Source organism: Pimephales promelas, chromosome 24 (genome assembly GCF_988280905.1).
Source record: "Pimephales promelas chromosome 24, fPimPro1.hap1.1, whole genome shotgun sequence".
Lineage (NCBI taxonomy): Eukaryota > Metazoa > Chordata > Actinopteri > Cypriniformes > Leuciscidae > Pimephales > Pimephales promelas.
Window position 1 is genome coordinate 18,120,101 of NC_142792.1, and position 17,228 is coordinate 18,137,328.

Below are 17,228 nucleotides of genomic sequence, written 5' to 3' on the forward strand. Positions count from 1 at the left end.
CAATTCGAATACATACGATGACCTGACCCCGCCCCTAAACCTAACCGTCACTGGGGTTTAGACAAACCGTACGAATTCTTACGAGGTGACTAATGCCGAGTTCAGACTGCATGATTTTAGCCACGATTTTGGCTCGCCGACAGGTTTTGAGAAATCGCCGACAAATGCCCGAAATCACAGGCAAATCGGCGCTCGTTCACGCGAGTGACAATCACGCAGTGTGAATGAACAAAGACGCGAACTGAGAGAATCACCGACGAGTCGCCGACGCCCGTGAGATATTTGGCATGCTAAATATCTGGACCTGTCGGCGATTCAAAATCCTGCTGTGTGAAAAGTGTTTTGACTGAAAACTACATCGGCGATCACCGGCAGCCAGTGAGAGAGCAAGATACAGAGCAGCAGGGAGTTCGGGGAGGAGTAATAGATCACATATCAACATGATATGGCATTGTTTCAACAAAAAAAGCTTCTTCTCGGTCTATTTGGACACAATAAATGGAAGAAAAATTAGTAGAAATTTGGCAGGAGCACTCGTGTCTGTTTCACCAGCTGTACCACAACCGGGTCGAAAAAAAAAGTCTCACGTGAGAACTCCGGTCTTGCACGTGTGGTGTCGCGCGTTGTTTCCTTTTCATATCTTTGTTTGTTGTGAAATGTAGTTTGCGTGCAGCGTGCTAGACAGAGTCTGTCGGCGATTTTTCTAAAGTCATGCAATGTGAAACCTTCTGTCGCCGATCCATCGTCCAGTGTGAACACAGCAGCGACTGAATGCTGGCCAAGATAGTCATGCAGTGTGAAAAGAGCAGCGACCTGACTACTTTGAAAATCGTGCAGTCTGAAAGAGCCATAAATCGTACAAATTCATATGACCTCACTCAAAAGATTTTTTGCTAAATCTTACACATTTTACGAGTTGCCCAATTCGAATACATACGATGACCTGACCCCGCCCCTAAACCTAACCGTCACTGGGGTTTAGACAAACCGTACGAATTCTTACGAGTGAGTACGACCTTACTTATAGGAATTGGTCGTGGGATAGCGTTGAATTAGCAAGTTCTTAACCGACCACCTGCATGTGACGTCAATAAACCCAATTTGTGGAATCGACGTGGGTCAAACGATGGAGGGGTGACCATGTTACTCCAATATCCGGGAAACAGTTTTAACTAGTACATTTCTCAAAAAATGCATCATACTATGGTGGTCAAGCAGTGAGTTATGATTTTTGTATTGGAAACGCACCCTTGGTTGTCTGCCCATTGTGTGATTTCAGGGAGGTAGTGGACAATGAGTAAAAAGTGTAGTGTTTACAAATTATCAGGCTTCTAAAAATGAGGCTAGGTCTTCCAAAGAAGATCAAGATTTTTAGGGGTGAGTTCAGTTGACAGTTCAACATTATCATATAGTATTTTGGTGTTAAACTTTGGATTTACCACCTAGTCAAACTTAACCCATGTGCTAGTACAACATGTCTTTGTTACGTCTTGTTCTTCAGCCCAAACAAGCCTCCTTTTCATTCAAATGAGGCTCAATATAGAATGCGCAATATTAGTCATATTATCCTGAGGCACTTTTTCGATTGTTCGCACATCTGATTATTCTTTTTGTTTTCAGTGTTCTGTTAGGATTTACTTGCCCTTAAAGTGAAAATTAAATGACAACTCACCCTATCTTTTATATTTTAAAGTGAATTATTCATGCAATGTATGTGATGCTTCTGTGCTGATCATTTACTACCTAACTAAAAAAATCTACAATTTGTTTGTTTGATGTGTATACTTGGGTTCAGATCAGTGTGTGTATATACTATACCATCTAAGCATGAAACAATGTTCATTCCTTTCATTATTAAAATAGATTAGTCCCCATGGGACTGCTTCTCTCTACCTCTCTGTCTCTCTCTTAGCGTCTCCCTCTGTTTTTCTCTCTAACACACACTTCTCACAGACTTCAGTGCCTAGTACAAGTCCAACTGCTCTCAGCCTGTTCTCCATTATATCCCTTCACTCCTGTTACATCACGTTTATCATGAAGATGGATGGTGTCCGAGATTCAACCAAACACAGCTCAAGCAATCTGTTGCTCCGTGAGTCAGTCCGTATGCAAAAACTCTTTCAAAAGGATCATTTAGAGAGAGAGAGAGAGAGAGAGAGAGAGAGAGAGAGAGAGAGAGAGAATAAACCCTCCAAAAGCCTAAAACCTTCAGTATTTTTTTTTTAAGAAGGAAAAAATATTAAGGGGAAAACAATTTATGATAATTCCATATTTTAGGAATATGAACATTTTAAACACGACATTCTTCTTAAGGTTTAAAAAAAGACAACCTATTTGTTTCTTGCACCTCATTAACGGATTTATTTACCTAAAAATTTTAATTCTGTCATAATTTACTCACCCTTGTGTCGTTCCAAACCCATGTTAATCTTGAGAACAAAAATTAAGAGATATTTTTTAAATCCTCTAATTATTTTTTAGTACATTGAGATATTGTAATAGTAATCCATATGAATCAAACTGTTTAGCTAATCCAGGTTTTATAATGAGACACGATTATATGATGAATTTAGGCTTTTATTCATTAATAAACATTAATTAAACTATATTTAAGTAATATAGATACACTTTATAAGTCAGAACAATAGAACCACTTAAACAAACCCTATTGTAAACACCAATATCATAGATTCGGTGATGGACTGTTTGGAAACGATCATCAAGCAACCTCCCAAAACTACATGCAAACATGCCAAAAACCTCTAGAAATGTTTTTACCATTATTTTGTGTTTTATATCTCTTACACTCTAAAAAATGCTGGGATGTTTTAACCCAATTTTGGGTAAAATATGGAAAAACCCAAACTTTGGGTTAAAAATGTAATTTAAAATGTTAACCCAATTACTGGGTTTGTCAATATCCAAATTTGGGTTGAAATAACCCATTATTTTTAGAGTGTATCGTTTACTGTTTGCTTCCTCTACTGTCTGTTAAACATTATATGATGTTTAAATGATAAATGAATAGCATATCATACACCTGACAAATACCTGTACTGTTTATTTACTCACAGATGGGACAAAACGAAACCTTATGAACGAATGTCTATAAAAGAATAACACTTGTGTTTTAACACTCGTACTCGCTGTCACAAACTCAAGTCAAAGACCATATTTTCTTGACTCGTATTCCACCCTTATCTGGATTCAGTCTTGATTCGATCTCAACTCACTCAGGACTAGTATTTGAATGCGCTGGTCTCGTCTTTAACACTAGGGTAGACCACGGAATTTGGGAACCACCCAGACAACAAAAGTGATGGGAGCAGCTTGGTTTGCCTGAATATTTATGGTGTCAGTTCAGTTTTAGAACAGTTGTTGCTCAGTAACATGGCTGACAACATCTTTCTGGTGATGTGTGATTGAACCCACTGCGTAATTAATCTCACACACACACACACACACACATAGGCTAGTCATCATGACATTCTGTGAAATCACAACCCAGTGTTGGTGTTGTTGAGGTTTCAGTCATTAAAACGCTGCCTCTAAGGCCTTAGTGTGTACAAGAAGACAAATGGCTGTTGAACTCTCACTTTTCTCTCGGTGGAGTGTGGCAGCAGCAAGACCTTTGAAAAAGCCTCATAACTTAAATGTCAGTGTGTGGTGTGTGTAGCTTCGCCTAGAGTGAATGAGGCGGTCTGCCGGCCAGCGGGAGTCTCTTACGAGAGAACATTGTGTATATGAGAGTGTCTGCTATCTGGTATCTGTGTACACTTCTATATTTCTGGTTTAACACAACTAGTACCTTTATAAAATTCACGTTGACATTGATTAAACTATTCCTTTAAGTTATATACTAATGCTAATTAAACTAATCCCATTATAAACACCAATGTGGTTTTATTTTGTGCCCAAACAGTAATATTTCAAAATGGGATTTCGGGAAAATTGGGCCAAAATAGCCTTTTTTTTCAGCCTTTCTGTGAACCTTAGAGCTAAATTCACTGTATATTTAAGACGTATATATGGCCAACATCTTTTCAACATTTTCTTATAGGTTTGCTGTTCATACAACATTTACGTTAGGTTTGCAGTACAGTTTGTTATCGCCCCTCCTTCAATGACTGCTTCTTTTTGTAAGTTTGTAATAACGAAAATTGTAATAAGTTTGCGATTTACAAAATAATCAAACCGAGCTGCACCAATCAGGACTGGGTCAGGGGTGCGTATTCTACAACAATGTAAGGCCCTGTTTACACGAGAACGCTCGCGGGTGAAAACGTAAAAATATTTTATCAGATGTGCCTTTCGTTTACACGGCGACAGCGTTTTTGAGGCTTAAAAACGCAAAAAAGTGAAACCACCCTCCAGAGTGGAAATCTTAAAAACGCTCCACCGCCGCGTTCCCGTGTAAACGGTAAAAACGCAAAGTCTGCTTGACAGTGAACGTTGTACGCAGGCGCGTGGACTTGGTGTTGTTGTAGTATGCACTCCTAGACGCTTGAAGTGCATACTACATTGAACTTCACACACTTTTGCGTCACCATTTGAACGCGGATTTCCCACACAAAACACTCGTCTAAACGCAGAATAAAAAGTGATGACGCAACGCCACTTTTGCGTTTTCTCTTCAGAATCGTTTCCATGTAAACATAGCCTAAGTACAATAGCCTTTACAATGCATCATTGAAGAAATCAATTAGCTAGTCACGACTGTTTCCCGAAACCGTACTGTCGCAAATTTGGCGTTAAACCACGTCGGTTAATAATGTCAATGCAATAAGTGAATCAATGTAAAAATGAGTTAATTAATCAAGATTAACATCAGATTCAATGTTGCAGCTTAGTTTCCGATCCTCAAAGAGAAGAAGTGAAGATTTTGATCCTTAAAAAGAGGTATTGAAGATTTTTTTCTCAAAAGATCAACACATTGTGATTCTTTTAGACATGGCCCTTTCAAATGAAATCCAGTCTAGACGTTGACCACACCGGTCTTTATCTCATCCAAACACTCAGCAATTACCTCCTCTATCCACATCAGAACCCTCCCCCCATCCCTCACACACCAGCTGACATCTCTGTTGATTCCCTGACTCACGTCGAGTAGTCAGGGGTGAATTTGCCATGCAGGGTTATGTCTGAGAGCCCTTCAAACAGTTGCTATTTTCAGACTCCATCTTACACCTTGGCATGAGTCCATGGCTTTTGCCATTTCCGACTTAATGCCTATCTTTAAGTTCATTTATGCGCCGAGGCGTTCGCAGGGAAGTTAGCGGTACTGTAGAATAGATAACACAATGACTTCGTTATAGCGCTTACATAACTCCAAAGGTCAATCTGTCTTGCTTTTCTATTTTTCAGCTTTACTGAGAATCTTTTAACCATCACCATTAAGGATCCGAAATTCATTAAGGTGTTTGAAATTCAGCTGGTCGTGATGGACTGACTACTGGAAATTATCCAACATATTTTGTGATAGATCAATGTTTGCATGACAGCTTTATGCGTTTCAGGAATATTTTCAGATTTGCGGAAATGCTAAATAGGGATTTCGAGACTTTTAGGTTTGTCCACAGTGTTGCCAAGTCTCGGGCTACATTTACACTGTTGCCATGGGAAGTTTTTCTAGACTACTTTCTAGTTTTTCGTATTGGACACCCTCACCCCCACTTTGCAATTGGGATAGGCTAGCTTTGGCAGTGATTGGGCTAGTTTTCATTTGCATTTGGGCCGGTTTTGTTGTGCAGACCTGGCAACCCTGTGTGTATATTTAAAAAACTCTAGTGGCAAAACATCTGTCTGCCTCCTGTCATCCTCTCAACCATCAATCATTTCCAGGAAGCAGTAAGTCAATGCACATGAATGGATCACCTCACTGTGACCAGCTAGTGTAGTATGTTTTTCTCTATTTATGTTGTCAAGAATAATGAACTGGAAAAATAATAATAAAGTTATACATTACTCAATTAGGGATTTGATATTTTTTAACAATCTGAATTTGTATTTTCAATTTATTATATAAAATAAATGTACAGAATTCATCAAATCTACTGTTACTTACTAATAGTTCTTAATGTTTTTTTTTTTAGAACTAGTACATTAAAGCCACACTGTGGAACTTTTGGCCACTTGTGGCGCTCTACCTGTAACTTTCAAGTCTAGCGTCCCTAGAGGCCATAAGCTCCACAGCACTGTCGCAAATTAAAGTCAACAAACAGTCAACCGGTCAGCCTCCCGTGTCTTTAGATTGTGTGTGCTTGCAGTGTTTGAGGTGGGACGGGCAGCCTTGACGCCCTCGATTCCCTTATAGCAGTCTGCTGAGAGAGAGCGAGTAGGGTGAGCCCTGTGGGGCTCATCATGTCTGTGAGTGAATGTGGGCGCGGGACAGCGGGCACATTCACTGCACTGAAAACACTGTCGGACTGAGCTGACTGTAACGTTATGTGTGTTGGTTTATTTTTTACAGAAACCAGGGACATGTGTTGTGTAGTGTTTGTGGGTACTACTGAGTCGAAACGGCATTTGTGTGCAGGCAAGCGTCCGCATCGGTCGGGAACCCTTCCGCTCACGCCAGCGAGCGAAGCGAAAGCTGGACCAATGTTAATCCTCGTCCTGGCTTTTAATTTGTCACTTTCCCCTTTTCTTTTTTTAGTTTCCTCTGATAAAACCGTTTAGCCTGACTACGTCAGACTTCCTACTTCTGCTAATTTCATTTCGCTCCTGTAGTCAGTCTGAGACAGCAGTACTAAAAAGTAGGGCTGGGTAATAAATATCGATTTCTCGATATTAATCAATTCTCATTTTTACGAACCGATATCGATTCTTAAATCTCAAGAATCGATTAGTCATCCTGTTTCATTTGAATGAATGGATGATTGTATCACGGCTGCGTGCATCCGAAAAATCGCAATAACCTTTGTCCTTTGTTACTATTGATATGAAACAAAGTCTCAATTTTTTAAATGACGTCCATTTTCTTTAGAAATTCAAAAACATAAATAACGTTTTGGCGCTGTGGCGTGAGATCGCTCAAGAGAAGCAGAAGCGCTGATCTCTCTTCCGAGTTAATAATACCAGTCACAGCGCCAAATAAACATGAATGAGCATCTGAAAGTGTGTTAAAAGATAGAGTACAACTTATCGAAATCCTTATCATGTCACATTGATTCGCTCAATCAGCGTTTCAACCGTGGAAACACGGCAGTTAAACAGCTTGTAATTAATGTCATGTATCGTCATATTTACCTCAGAAAACCCACATAAACTCGTTAGTCAGCTAGAAAAAATAACTCTAGAGAGGAGCATTTTGCTAAATACACCATATTACATATGCATTATAATCTTAATGTTCTTCAATATTTAATTCAAGTTTGAATAAATCTGGCAAGTTTTTATGACAGCCACCATTTAAATGTTTATATTTCATATAATCTTCTTATTATAAAAATAAAGAAAAAAGTGTAATTTAAGTGTTTGTATAGCTACAAAACAGTTAATTATTAGCTTCATATTAGGCTAATGAAGCCTATTGGCTACAACTAGACTCCCATAGTCTACAGCATTAGTTAAGAGATTTGATTTCCTTGAGAAAAATGGCCATTTATTGTAACTGACATCCAAAATAATCGATATTGAATCGAATCAAATCGTAATCGAATCGAATTGTGAAATTTGTCTCAATACCCAGCCCTACTAAAAAGTCTGGTTTAGTTTCTGAGAATGTATGGATATGGAATTTAGCCTTAAATAAAACAATTAAAAATTATATCTGTGAGTTTTGTCTTTCTGTCTTGTAGAGACCCAACAGCACATTTCCACGTTCAAAAAAAGTATAAATATGTATGTAAAAATAAATATTTACAGTATAACCATGGGAGTATATTTTCACACATTATATATATAATTTATATTTTATTTATTTATTTATTTATTTGAAAAAAAAAATGAAAAATAAATGGTGAAGGATTTTCAATCAGAAATTGCTAAATTCAACAATTTAAAAGAAATAGCAAGGAACACTGAATAAACATGTTTTTTTGTTGTTGTTGTTTTGCTGAAAGGCCGAAATAGTATCTGAAATAGTAAAAGCTGAAAGGCTGCAATAGTATTTTCTTATAAAAAGTAGTAATCTTTGTTTTATTTACAACTTCGAAAAATCATTTTACCCAGTATGCATATGCTATTTAGAGTCCATCTCTTGCATTTTTCAATTTGAACATAATTTAAGGGCTTAAGATGGTGTTAGCGCTTGAAGACCGGTAGTTCTGCAGTATAGGTCATTTGAACAAACCCACAGGGGTCGCTGGCCCACTGCTAGAAGCGCTGATTTCTGAAACACGGAGAGAAAAAGAAAACCTTGCCATGATGTCTAGGTATTAAGACGTCTCTTATCTGGCCCTGCGTGAACACTCATCAGTAACTTAGGAGCCATTCTTCTCATTTTATGACCTTTGACACTACTATTACCACAAACAATACCTCATCTCTCTGTCTTTGTACTAGAGTGATGTACCAGGGCTATTTATCCAGCTTATTTTTGGCCAATAGATAGACAATTAGGGAATGAGTTTTTCCCTCAAAAAGACCCTTGCTGAGGACAACCAAAGGTTCACATTTTTAATCAGCCCAATGGAATAGAGCCATGAAGCTTTTAAGGATAAAGACAGAGCACTTTAAACACACACACACACACACACACACACACTAGGGAATACTGTGAACAGAGAAATAGGCGAAGATGATAAATCTCCTATGAGAGGCCTGAATCTGCAGGCAAACAAGATGCGTGTGTGAAATATGTCTAAAAGCTCAAAGGTAGTCCAAGTCTTAAATGACCTTTTTTATTAATGAGTGGATGGTTAAATGCTCAACGTCTCACAGCTGAGACCCTTTGACGTCATGGTTTGAAGAGCTGCATTAATGGAAATAATTAGAGCGATGTAATTCCACACAATCTAGTGGATGGTGAAGGTCCGTCCACAGGTGTTTTCTGGTCAGACAGAATTAACAAGCATTACATTTAAAATGTAATACTAACCAGTATCCAAGTGGGGATCAATAAAGCAAGAAGGAAATAAGCATTAGTATAAGGTTAAATATTTCTAAACATGTCAAGATTTCGTTATATTTTACATTAAAATCAAAACGAATAAAGAATTTTGGATTTAAAGAAAAAAAGTAACAGGAAACCATTGCGACTACTGTGATCTGACATTTTGTTTAAGTCTCATTGCTGAATCTGAGCACAGACTCTGTTCTGGAACTGCCTAATTTAACATTGTTTCTACTCTTTAAACTGACACAGTAGACCAAACAATAGATACCCCCAAATGTGTGCTTTCACAGCAGCTCTTCTTATCAGCACTCTCGGAGCAGAGTATGACTGAAAGCATTGTTTCTTTTCTCTCTCTTTTTTTTTCATCATACAATCTCTGTATCTTGTTAAATTTTTCACAGGATATTCAGATTTCCATTGAGGTTGTTTTGTACTGCAAAACAATATGATTTCATTTAAATTATATTGTATTCAATATATTTGATTCTGTTATACACTTAGTATACATTTTTGCATGAAATTTATAACATGGTGTCCGGATTTCTGAAATAAACCCTGGGACAATATTTCAAGATGGTTTTTTTTTTTTTTTCAGTTTGTAATTTTCCACCATTGGTTACCGAAGTATATACACTCACCTGAAAGATTATTAGGAACACCTGTTCAATTTCTCATTAATGCAATTGTCTAATCAACCAATCACATGGCAGTTGCTTCAAGGCATTTAGACAATCTCCTGAGCTCCAAACTGAATGTCAGAATGGGAAAGGGATTTTCACTCACAACCATTTCTAGGGTTTACAAAGAATGGTGTGAAAAGGGAAAAAAAACATCCAGTATGTGGCAGTCCTGTGGGCGAAAAAATGCCTTGTTGATGCTAGAGGTCAGAGGAGAATAGGCCGACTGATTCAAGCTGATAGAAGAGCAACTTTGACTGAAATAACCTCTCGTTACAACCGAGGTATGCAGCAAAGCATTTGTGAAGCCACAACACGCACAATCTTGAGGCGGATGGGCTAAAACAGCAGAAGACCTCACTGGGTACCACTCATCTCCACTACAAATAGGAAAAAGAAGGTACAATTTGCAAGAGCTCACCAAAATTGGACAGTTGAAGACTGGAAAAACGTTGCCTGGTCTGATGAGTCTCGATTTCTGTTGAGACGTTCAGATGGTAGAGTCAGAATTTGGCGTAAACAGAATGAGAACATGGATCCATCATGCCTTGTTACCACTGTGTAGGCTGGTGGTGTTGGTGTAATGGTGTGGGGGATGTTTTATTGGCACACTTTTGGTTCTTTAGTGCTAATTGGGCATCATTTAAATGCCACGGCCTACATGAGAATTGTTTCTGACCATGTCCCCATCCTCTGATGGCTACGTCCAGCAGGATAATGCACCATGTCACAAAGCTTGAATCATTTCAAATTGGTTTCTTGAACATGACAATGAGTTGACTGTACTAAAATGCCCCCCACAGTCACCAGATCTCAACCCAATAGATCATCTTTGGGATGTGGTGGAACGGGAGCTTCATGCCCTGCAAGACGCTATCCAATCAATATGGGCCAACATTTCTAAAGAATGTTTTCAGCACCTTGTTGAATCAATGCCACGTAGAATTAAGGCAGTTCTGAAGGCGAAAGGAGGTCAAACACAGTATTAGTATGGTGTTCCTAATAATCCTTAAGGTGAGTGTATATATTTCCATTTATTTTTCCCATAGGGATTTTTCAAATAAATTGTATTGAGCTGTGTGATCATTCTGCAAAAGTTCTTGTTTAGTGTTTCATAGAGAAAAGAAAGTCATACACGTTTGGAATAACATGAGTGTGAAACTGAATAGGTGAAAGAATCTTCATTTTTTTGGATAAGCTGATTGTATAATTCGGCATTCAACACTAAGGCTGCATATAATAATGCAAATCCCTTGTGAATGCGTGTGAGAGAGAAAGAGAACAGGAAGATGGCATTTTACTTCGGGTTAATAAATGTTTTCATGCTTCAATCCTTTGTGTCGAGAAAAACATGAGTGTCGCTCTCTGGCTTAACCTCACATCCATTATCCAGCGTTCAAGTGCTGATGTTACAAGCGAGTGCATGTCTGTGTTTTTGAGTACGTGCTTAAATACTATACAGAATGACTAAATATTGAGGTTTTTAATCGTAAAGAAGAATTTAAAACACATTAATGCATGACAGTTGATTTAAGTAAAAAAAAAAAAAAATTGTCTCCTGCTCATTGAAAGAGATATCTAAGTCCTCAAAATCGTAATGTGAGGCAATTAGTTGAAGTATGCTTGACAAAAAAAGAAAAAGATGACATCACCCACAAAGAGGTGGATGAGTTGATTACAAGGCCACGATCTCATTGGTTGATGCTACGTGGGTGAAGTTCACTGATTGGCTGGCTCAGTCAGAGAGGAAGCAGTAACTGAAGTGTCTGGCTATGTTCAAAATTACTGTTACTATTTCTGAAGAATAATACCCACAATGCAATGTGACTACTCAGAAATTCAGATGTGCATATGTTCCCTTTGCGTTCTATCTGTAGGTACTACAGTGCCACCATTCTGCAGATGTCAGGAGTACGTGATGACAAGTTGGCCATCTGGCTAGTCACTGTAACGGCGTTCACAAATTTCCTGTTTACTCTGCTGGGCGTTTGGTTGGTTGAAAGGGTGGGCAGACGTAGACTTACGTTGGGGAGCATCTTCGGTAAGATTTTGACATGCTTCAAGAAGCAGAATACTGTTTATTCCAGTGTATTCCAAACTTATTTTGGATTTAACTTTGGTGCTTTTTATATAGAGAGGGGAGGGGGGTACAATTCAAAAGTTGTTTTTTTACAGTTCAAAGAGTTTTTTTTTTTTTTAAGAAGTCTCTTATGCTCACCATGGCTGCATATATGTATTTAAAAACCAGCCATTACTCCATTTCTGAGTGCATTTCTAATAATTGTACAATGTTGAAAACAGTTAGGATTATTTTTTTTTAGAAAGTTCACCAAAACAGCATTTATTTAAAATAGAAAGGTTTTGTGGTTTTGTCACTTTCAATCCGTTTAATACATAATTGCTAAATAAAAGTATTGATTTCTTTTTAAAAAAGCCGTACTTTTTTTTTGAGCCTAAACTTGTGAACGGTTGTGTATTTGTATTTAAAATGTATTCATTATTTATTATTTAATGTCCTTCTAGCAAAATTTAATTCATGAAAAAGTAAGAAAACATAATGGTATGCCAACCAACGCTATCTCACAACCAATTTGTACGAATTAGTAGTGAGTACGAGGCGGCTAATTCGTACGAATTCCTACAAATTTGTACGAATTGTCTAAACGCCAATGATGGGTAGGTTTAGGAACGGGTTCAGAGAAAGGTCATTCATATGAATACATTCGAATTGGGCAACTCGTAAAACATGTACGATTTAGCAAAAATCTTACGAATTCGTACAAGTGAGGTCGTATGAATTTGTACGAATTAGCCACCTCGTAAAATACATACGAATTGCTGTGCGATCAGGCTGTATATGAAAACATATTAACCAACTGGTTTGGCCAACATATATTGTAATTAAAATGTACAAAATGAAAACATTTTCAATTTAAAATTCTATTTTGAACATATTTATATATGATAATATATTTTTGATTCAATCTTTGTGTACAGGTACTGTTTTGAGTCTTTGTGTCCTGTCTGTTGGCTTCCTCCTGTCAGCCCAACATTCCCCTCCTGTTACACTACATCTGACGGACCCCACGACACCCAACTCCAGCTGCACAACACATCTGTGAGTATGATTTAATGGCCATGGTTATCTTATAGAGCTTCTAGCTTGAGGCAATATGAATAATTCATAAGCACACTATAGGATATAGTATAATCGGTTCCAATATAGTGACAGCTGTCTTGTCATTTAGCATGAAACAAAAGTGACTGAAGAGACAGTTCCCCAGAGCATGCATGAGTTAAGCTCCTACATGTACAAGACTTCCTTGGTCAGCCAATCGATGATCAGCATGGTTTTTCTCCAGAAGTTGGTTGACTAAGGAAGTTACGAAGACAATTCACTTAAAAGCTAAAATTCTGTTCCTTGTAACTTTGAAGAGTGATTACATGATGACATACATTTACTTTTTGGCAATTAACACGTTTGTTGGTGGGTACAACTTGAATTGAGAGATAACAGAGATGGATTATACCGTTCTAGGTGAGTCCTAGTTTAGCAATCACTGCTGTATAGTGATCTGGGGAATCCATACTGGAATAAAGTGAATATAAATCAATATCAAGCCTCCGCATGAAAATGAGTTGCACAAGGACAGCTCAGAGATAATAGGAACACTGTACAATTGGAACGGTGGAACTGTGGGACCTTATGAATACCATCAGTCTCCACATCATTGTCTCATCCCCATCTTTCGGTACCATTGACCCCAAGTAGATTGCAGTGGCAATGTCATCTTTGCGGCAGAAATTGAGACTCATCGCCCAATTCTTAGTATTACCTTCACGGTCCTCATCAAACCTCAAACCAAAAGTTGTAAAGGAGTGCTTTACCCAACTAGGCGGTCCATACCAAGATTCTCTTCCAATCCAGGGACCCACAATAAACAAGTCCTCAAAACAGTCTCCTCAAACAAATTTCAAGAGGGAAGAAGTCTTCTATAATCCAATGCAAACTCATTAAAGTCTCGTTTCATCGTCTGGAGTCATTTACAAATAAGAGTCTTGACAAGAAGTTTAAGGACAAGAAGTCCTTAAAGTTGACTCTAAAATGTCATGTGGGGAAAGAGCATATTTCAGGGTTCCCACACCTTGGTAACTTAAAATTCAAGGACCTTTCAAGGACTTTCCAGGTCCAATACCCTCAAATTTAAGGGACACATTTGTTTTGTCATAGTAGTTCCGTCCATGCGTGAACGAACGTCAAGGCAACGTACAACACAAAGTACCCCAAGCTGGAAACACTTAATGTACCGCGTAAATGTGCCTAACTAATGATAATCAAGCAAAGCTAGTGTGCACAGGCCATGAAGTGTTGGCAAAATAACACATTAGCGGACCGGAATAAAATAAAATGGATTTTTGGACTTCCATCACAAAATAAATTCAAGCACTTTCAAGGAACTTTCAAAAACTTTCCAGGGCCTTGAATATTTTTTTTCCTGATTCACAAACTTTCAAGGATTTAAAGGACCCGTGGGAACCTCCTAATTTGTTTATATATATATATATTAGATTTGTATAAAAATAGATTTACTCATATACAAAATACGTTTTTTCTAACTATCATAAATTATATGTAATATACGTTTTTGGAGAGTCATGCCGCATAAAATTGCTCTAAAATCTGACGTGTTAATCGAGGGTCCGCTTTCCCAACAATGAAGTCATTTCCTGTTCCCTACGAAGGTTTCACACAACATGAATTTAATTTGGTTGCCAAGTTTTTTTTAAAAATATCACTAAAGCAGTTAGTAAAAGAATATATAATTTATTTTATAAGAAATAATATGATATATTATTCAATAATATGAATAATAAACCAAACTATTGAATGTTACCATTACAAGAATTTCATCCTTTTTTAAAGGTATTTTCTCCATTAAAAAAAAAAAAATCTAAAAGAAAAGTACAGCATAGAAGAGGTATATTCATCTCATTACATGTTTAAGTTGTATTTTTGAATAAATTAATAGATCCAAACTAAAACAAAATATGTTATTTCATTCACCCACCATCAATTTATAAATCAAGTCCCAGTCTACATTTTTGTCTCGTTTTATTGTTCACATTCCCGAAGTAATGTCGTTTTCCCTGTATAGTTTTCTTCTGTAAAGTTTATATCGAGTCCATTGGCGATCAATTGGTATACTTATGTCTCTATCAGCATGCTTATTGTGAAATTATACCATGTATAATGGGTTTCTCATGCTTTAGTCAACAAACAGCTCTTCGGCTTTCAACCTGAGTGAAAATCAATTTTACAGTATGTTTGGCTCCGTTGGTGTGTGTACTTTGCGGTAATAACTGCATGTGTTTGGAGGTCTAGGTTGCTCGCTGTTCCTTAATGTCACAGTAATAGAGTCTGAAGTGTGTGTAACCTCATATAACAGTCGTCTGAGAGAGCGTGGCCTCTGCTCTCCATCCTAATTTACTCTTACGCCATCCTCCAGTTCAACATACACACATTGTCAAAACAAAGCATGTTTATTTTCTGATAATGGATGCGAAATGACTGCGCTATCATCAGCAGCAAACCCAATTTGTGTTTAGACTTAAATATTCCATATTGGATTACAGTATTTAATGGACACACCGTAACTGCCATGCAATTTCCATTGACCAAGACAGCTGGAGCTATTTACTTAATAAGTGTTGATATGTAAATGTGGTGGTCTTATGTTAATGAGATTTGTGGTTGTGATCTTTTATCAAGAAATATTTCTGAGTGAGCCATTTATGCAGCTTAAAATCCGAATAAAACGAAAGTTGTGAGTGACTTGTGGCGTGGTTTTTAGTGTGAAACGGCTTACCAAACAAGGGGAAAATGCTTCGACTTGATTTAATCCTTCAGTTGTTAACAATATTGAGTGATGAGTCATGTATAATAAGAAATTCTGGCAATGTGTTTTAAGAAAGTAAATGGGGTGCGTTCTGACTTCAGATAAGTAGATTTCAAGGTCAGTATTTTGACACCGCACATTGACAGGCTTGGCTTGGGTTTTAGGTTTTAAAGTAATTTGTCTTGCTCTCAAATTACCTTTCCAGGTCATGCGAGCCCTGTATGTTGGACCCTAGCTGCGGTTACTGTTATCAGGAAAACAGCACTGCTGTGTTCGCCGCCTCCTGTGTGCCCGTCAATCCGACCTCCACCGAGAGAGCAGCGTGGGGCAAGTGAGTCACTAATAAAGCCGAGGATTTGTGTGTACTTGTGTTGTTCTGTGACTATTTGGGAACATGTTGTGATTTTATCCATTCTAAAGCACATTACTAAGTTACCTGATAAAACTTGCCAAATGTCAAATGTGTAATAAAATTGGTTGTCATGCCTTTCCAGTTTCCCTACTTGGGGCTTTGTGGTTTTTATGTAACATTTAGTCTTTTTAACAGGTTTTAGATTGTTCATTGTCACATTATGGCATGTTACATGTGGTTGAACCGGTTAGTAATTAATTCAACTATTAATTAATATGCCCTATATAGTTCATTATGTGTCTGTTTTAAATCTAACAGGTGCTCCAACTCCACACATATGCCAGATAGTGGTATATGGGCTTATAACTTTTGCCCAACCTCTTATTCGTGGGTTGTGCTCCTGGGACTTGTGCTATATCTCGCATTTTTTGCCCCAGGTAAGATGATCAAAACTGTCTTTTAAAGGGATACTCCACCGTTTTTTCATACTAAACTATGTTATTCCCTTAACTAAGAGGAGTTGATGCATATCTCTGTTGTCAATCGATCTGGCGCGGGAGACACTTTGATCGCACTTAACTAGCCCAGTTCATTCAATATGGGCCAAGCAGAGAAGCGACCAAACACCTATACGTTTTCACAAGTAGTGTAACTCAACCTAGGACGGTGACACAAAATAAAACGTTGCGCTTTTCTAAGCATGTAAAGTGGATAACTATATTATATGGCGGAATATCAAAGCAAGTGCTTGGGAGCACTTTGACTCTGCGCATATTTATCTATGGACTCGTTTTCTCGAGTGATGATATTACTGCACCAAGTCGAAGTGCTCCCAAGCACTTGCTATGGTATTCCGCCATATAATATAGTTATCCATTTTACACGCTTAGAAAAGCGCAACGTTTTATTTTGTGTCAACGTCCTAGGTCGAGTTAGACTGTTTTTAAATAGGGAAAACGTGGAGGTGTTTGGTCGCTTCTCTGCTTGGCCCATATTGAATAAACTGGGCTAGTTAAAGGGATAGTTCACTTTGAAATTAATTTTGGATATGGATATTTGGACTTGTAAATGTAAGTACACGTTGAAGGCCTAAGACACGAAACGAGCGGTTTGTGTGAGAAAACGAACAGTATTTATATCGTTTTTACCTCTTGTAATCATAGCCATGACAAAATGATCTGACGGCACGGGCGCTTTGGTCTGCGCATGCGGCGGAAGTGATCGCTTGCGCGCCTACGTCACTC

General features: G+C 37.9%; 1 protein-coding gene across 1 annotated transcript in view; it reads left to right on the plus strand.

Moving 5' to 3' along the window:
- slc2a13a (solute carrier family 2 member 13a) overlaps positions 1-17,228 on the plus strand; it is a 71,805-nt gene that overhangs the window by 49,669 nt on the left and 4,908 nt on the right. Inside the window, exons 5-8 of the mRNA XM_039668475.2 lie at positions 11,613-11,776; positions 12,733-12,853; positions 15,838-15,963; positions 16,303-16,421. Of these exons, the coding sequence (XP_039524409.2) occupies positions 11,613-11,776; positions 12,733-12,853; positions 15,838-15,963; positions 16,303-16,421 (530 nt within the window). The remainder of the gene's footprint in view (positions 1-11,612; positions 11,777-12,732; positions 12,854-15,837; positions 15,964-16,302; positions 16,422-17,228) is intronic.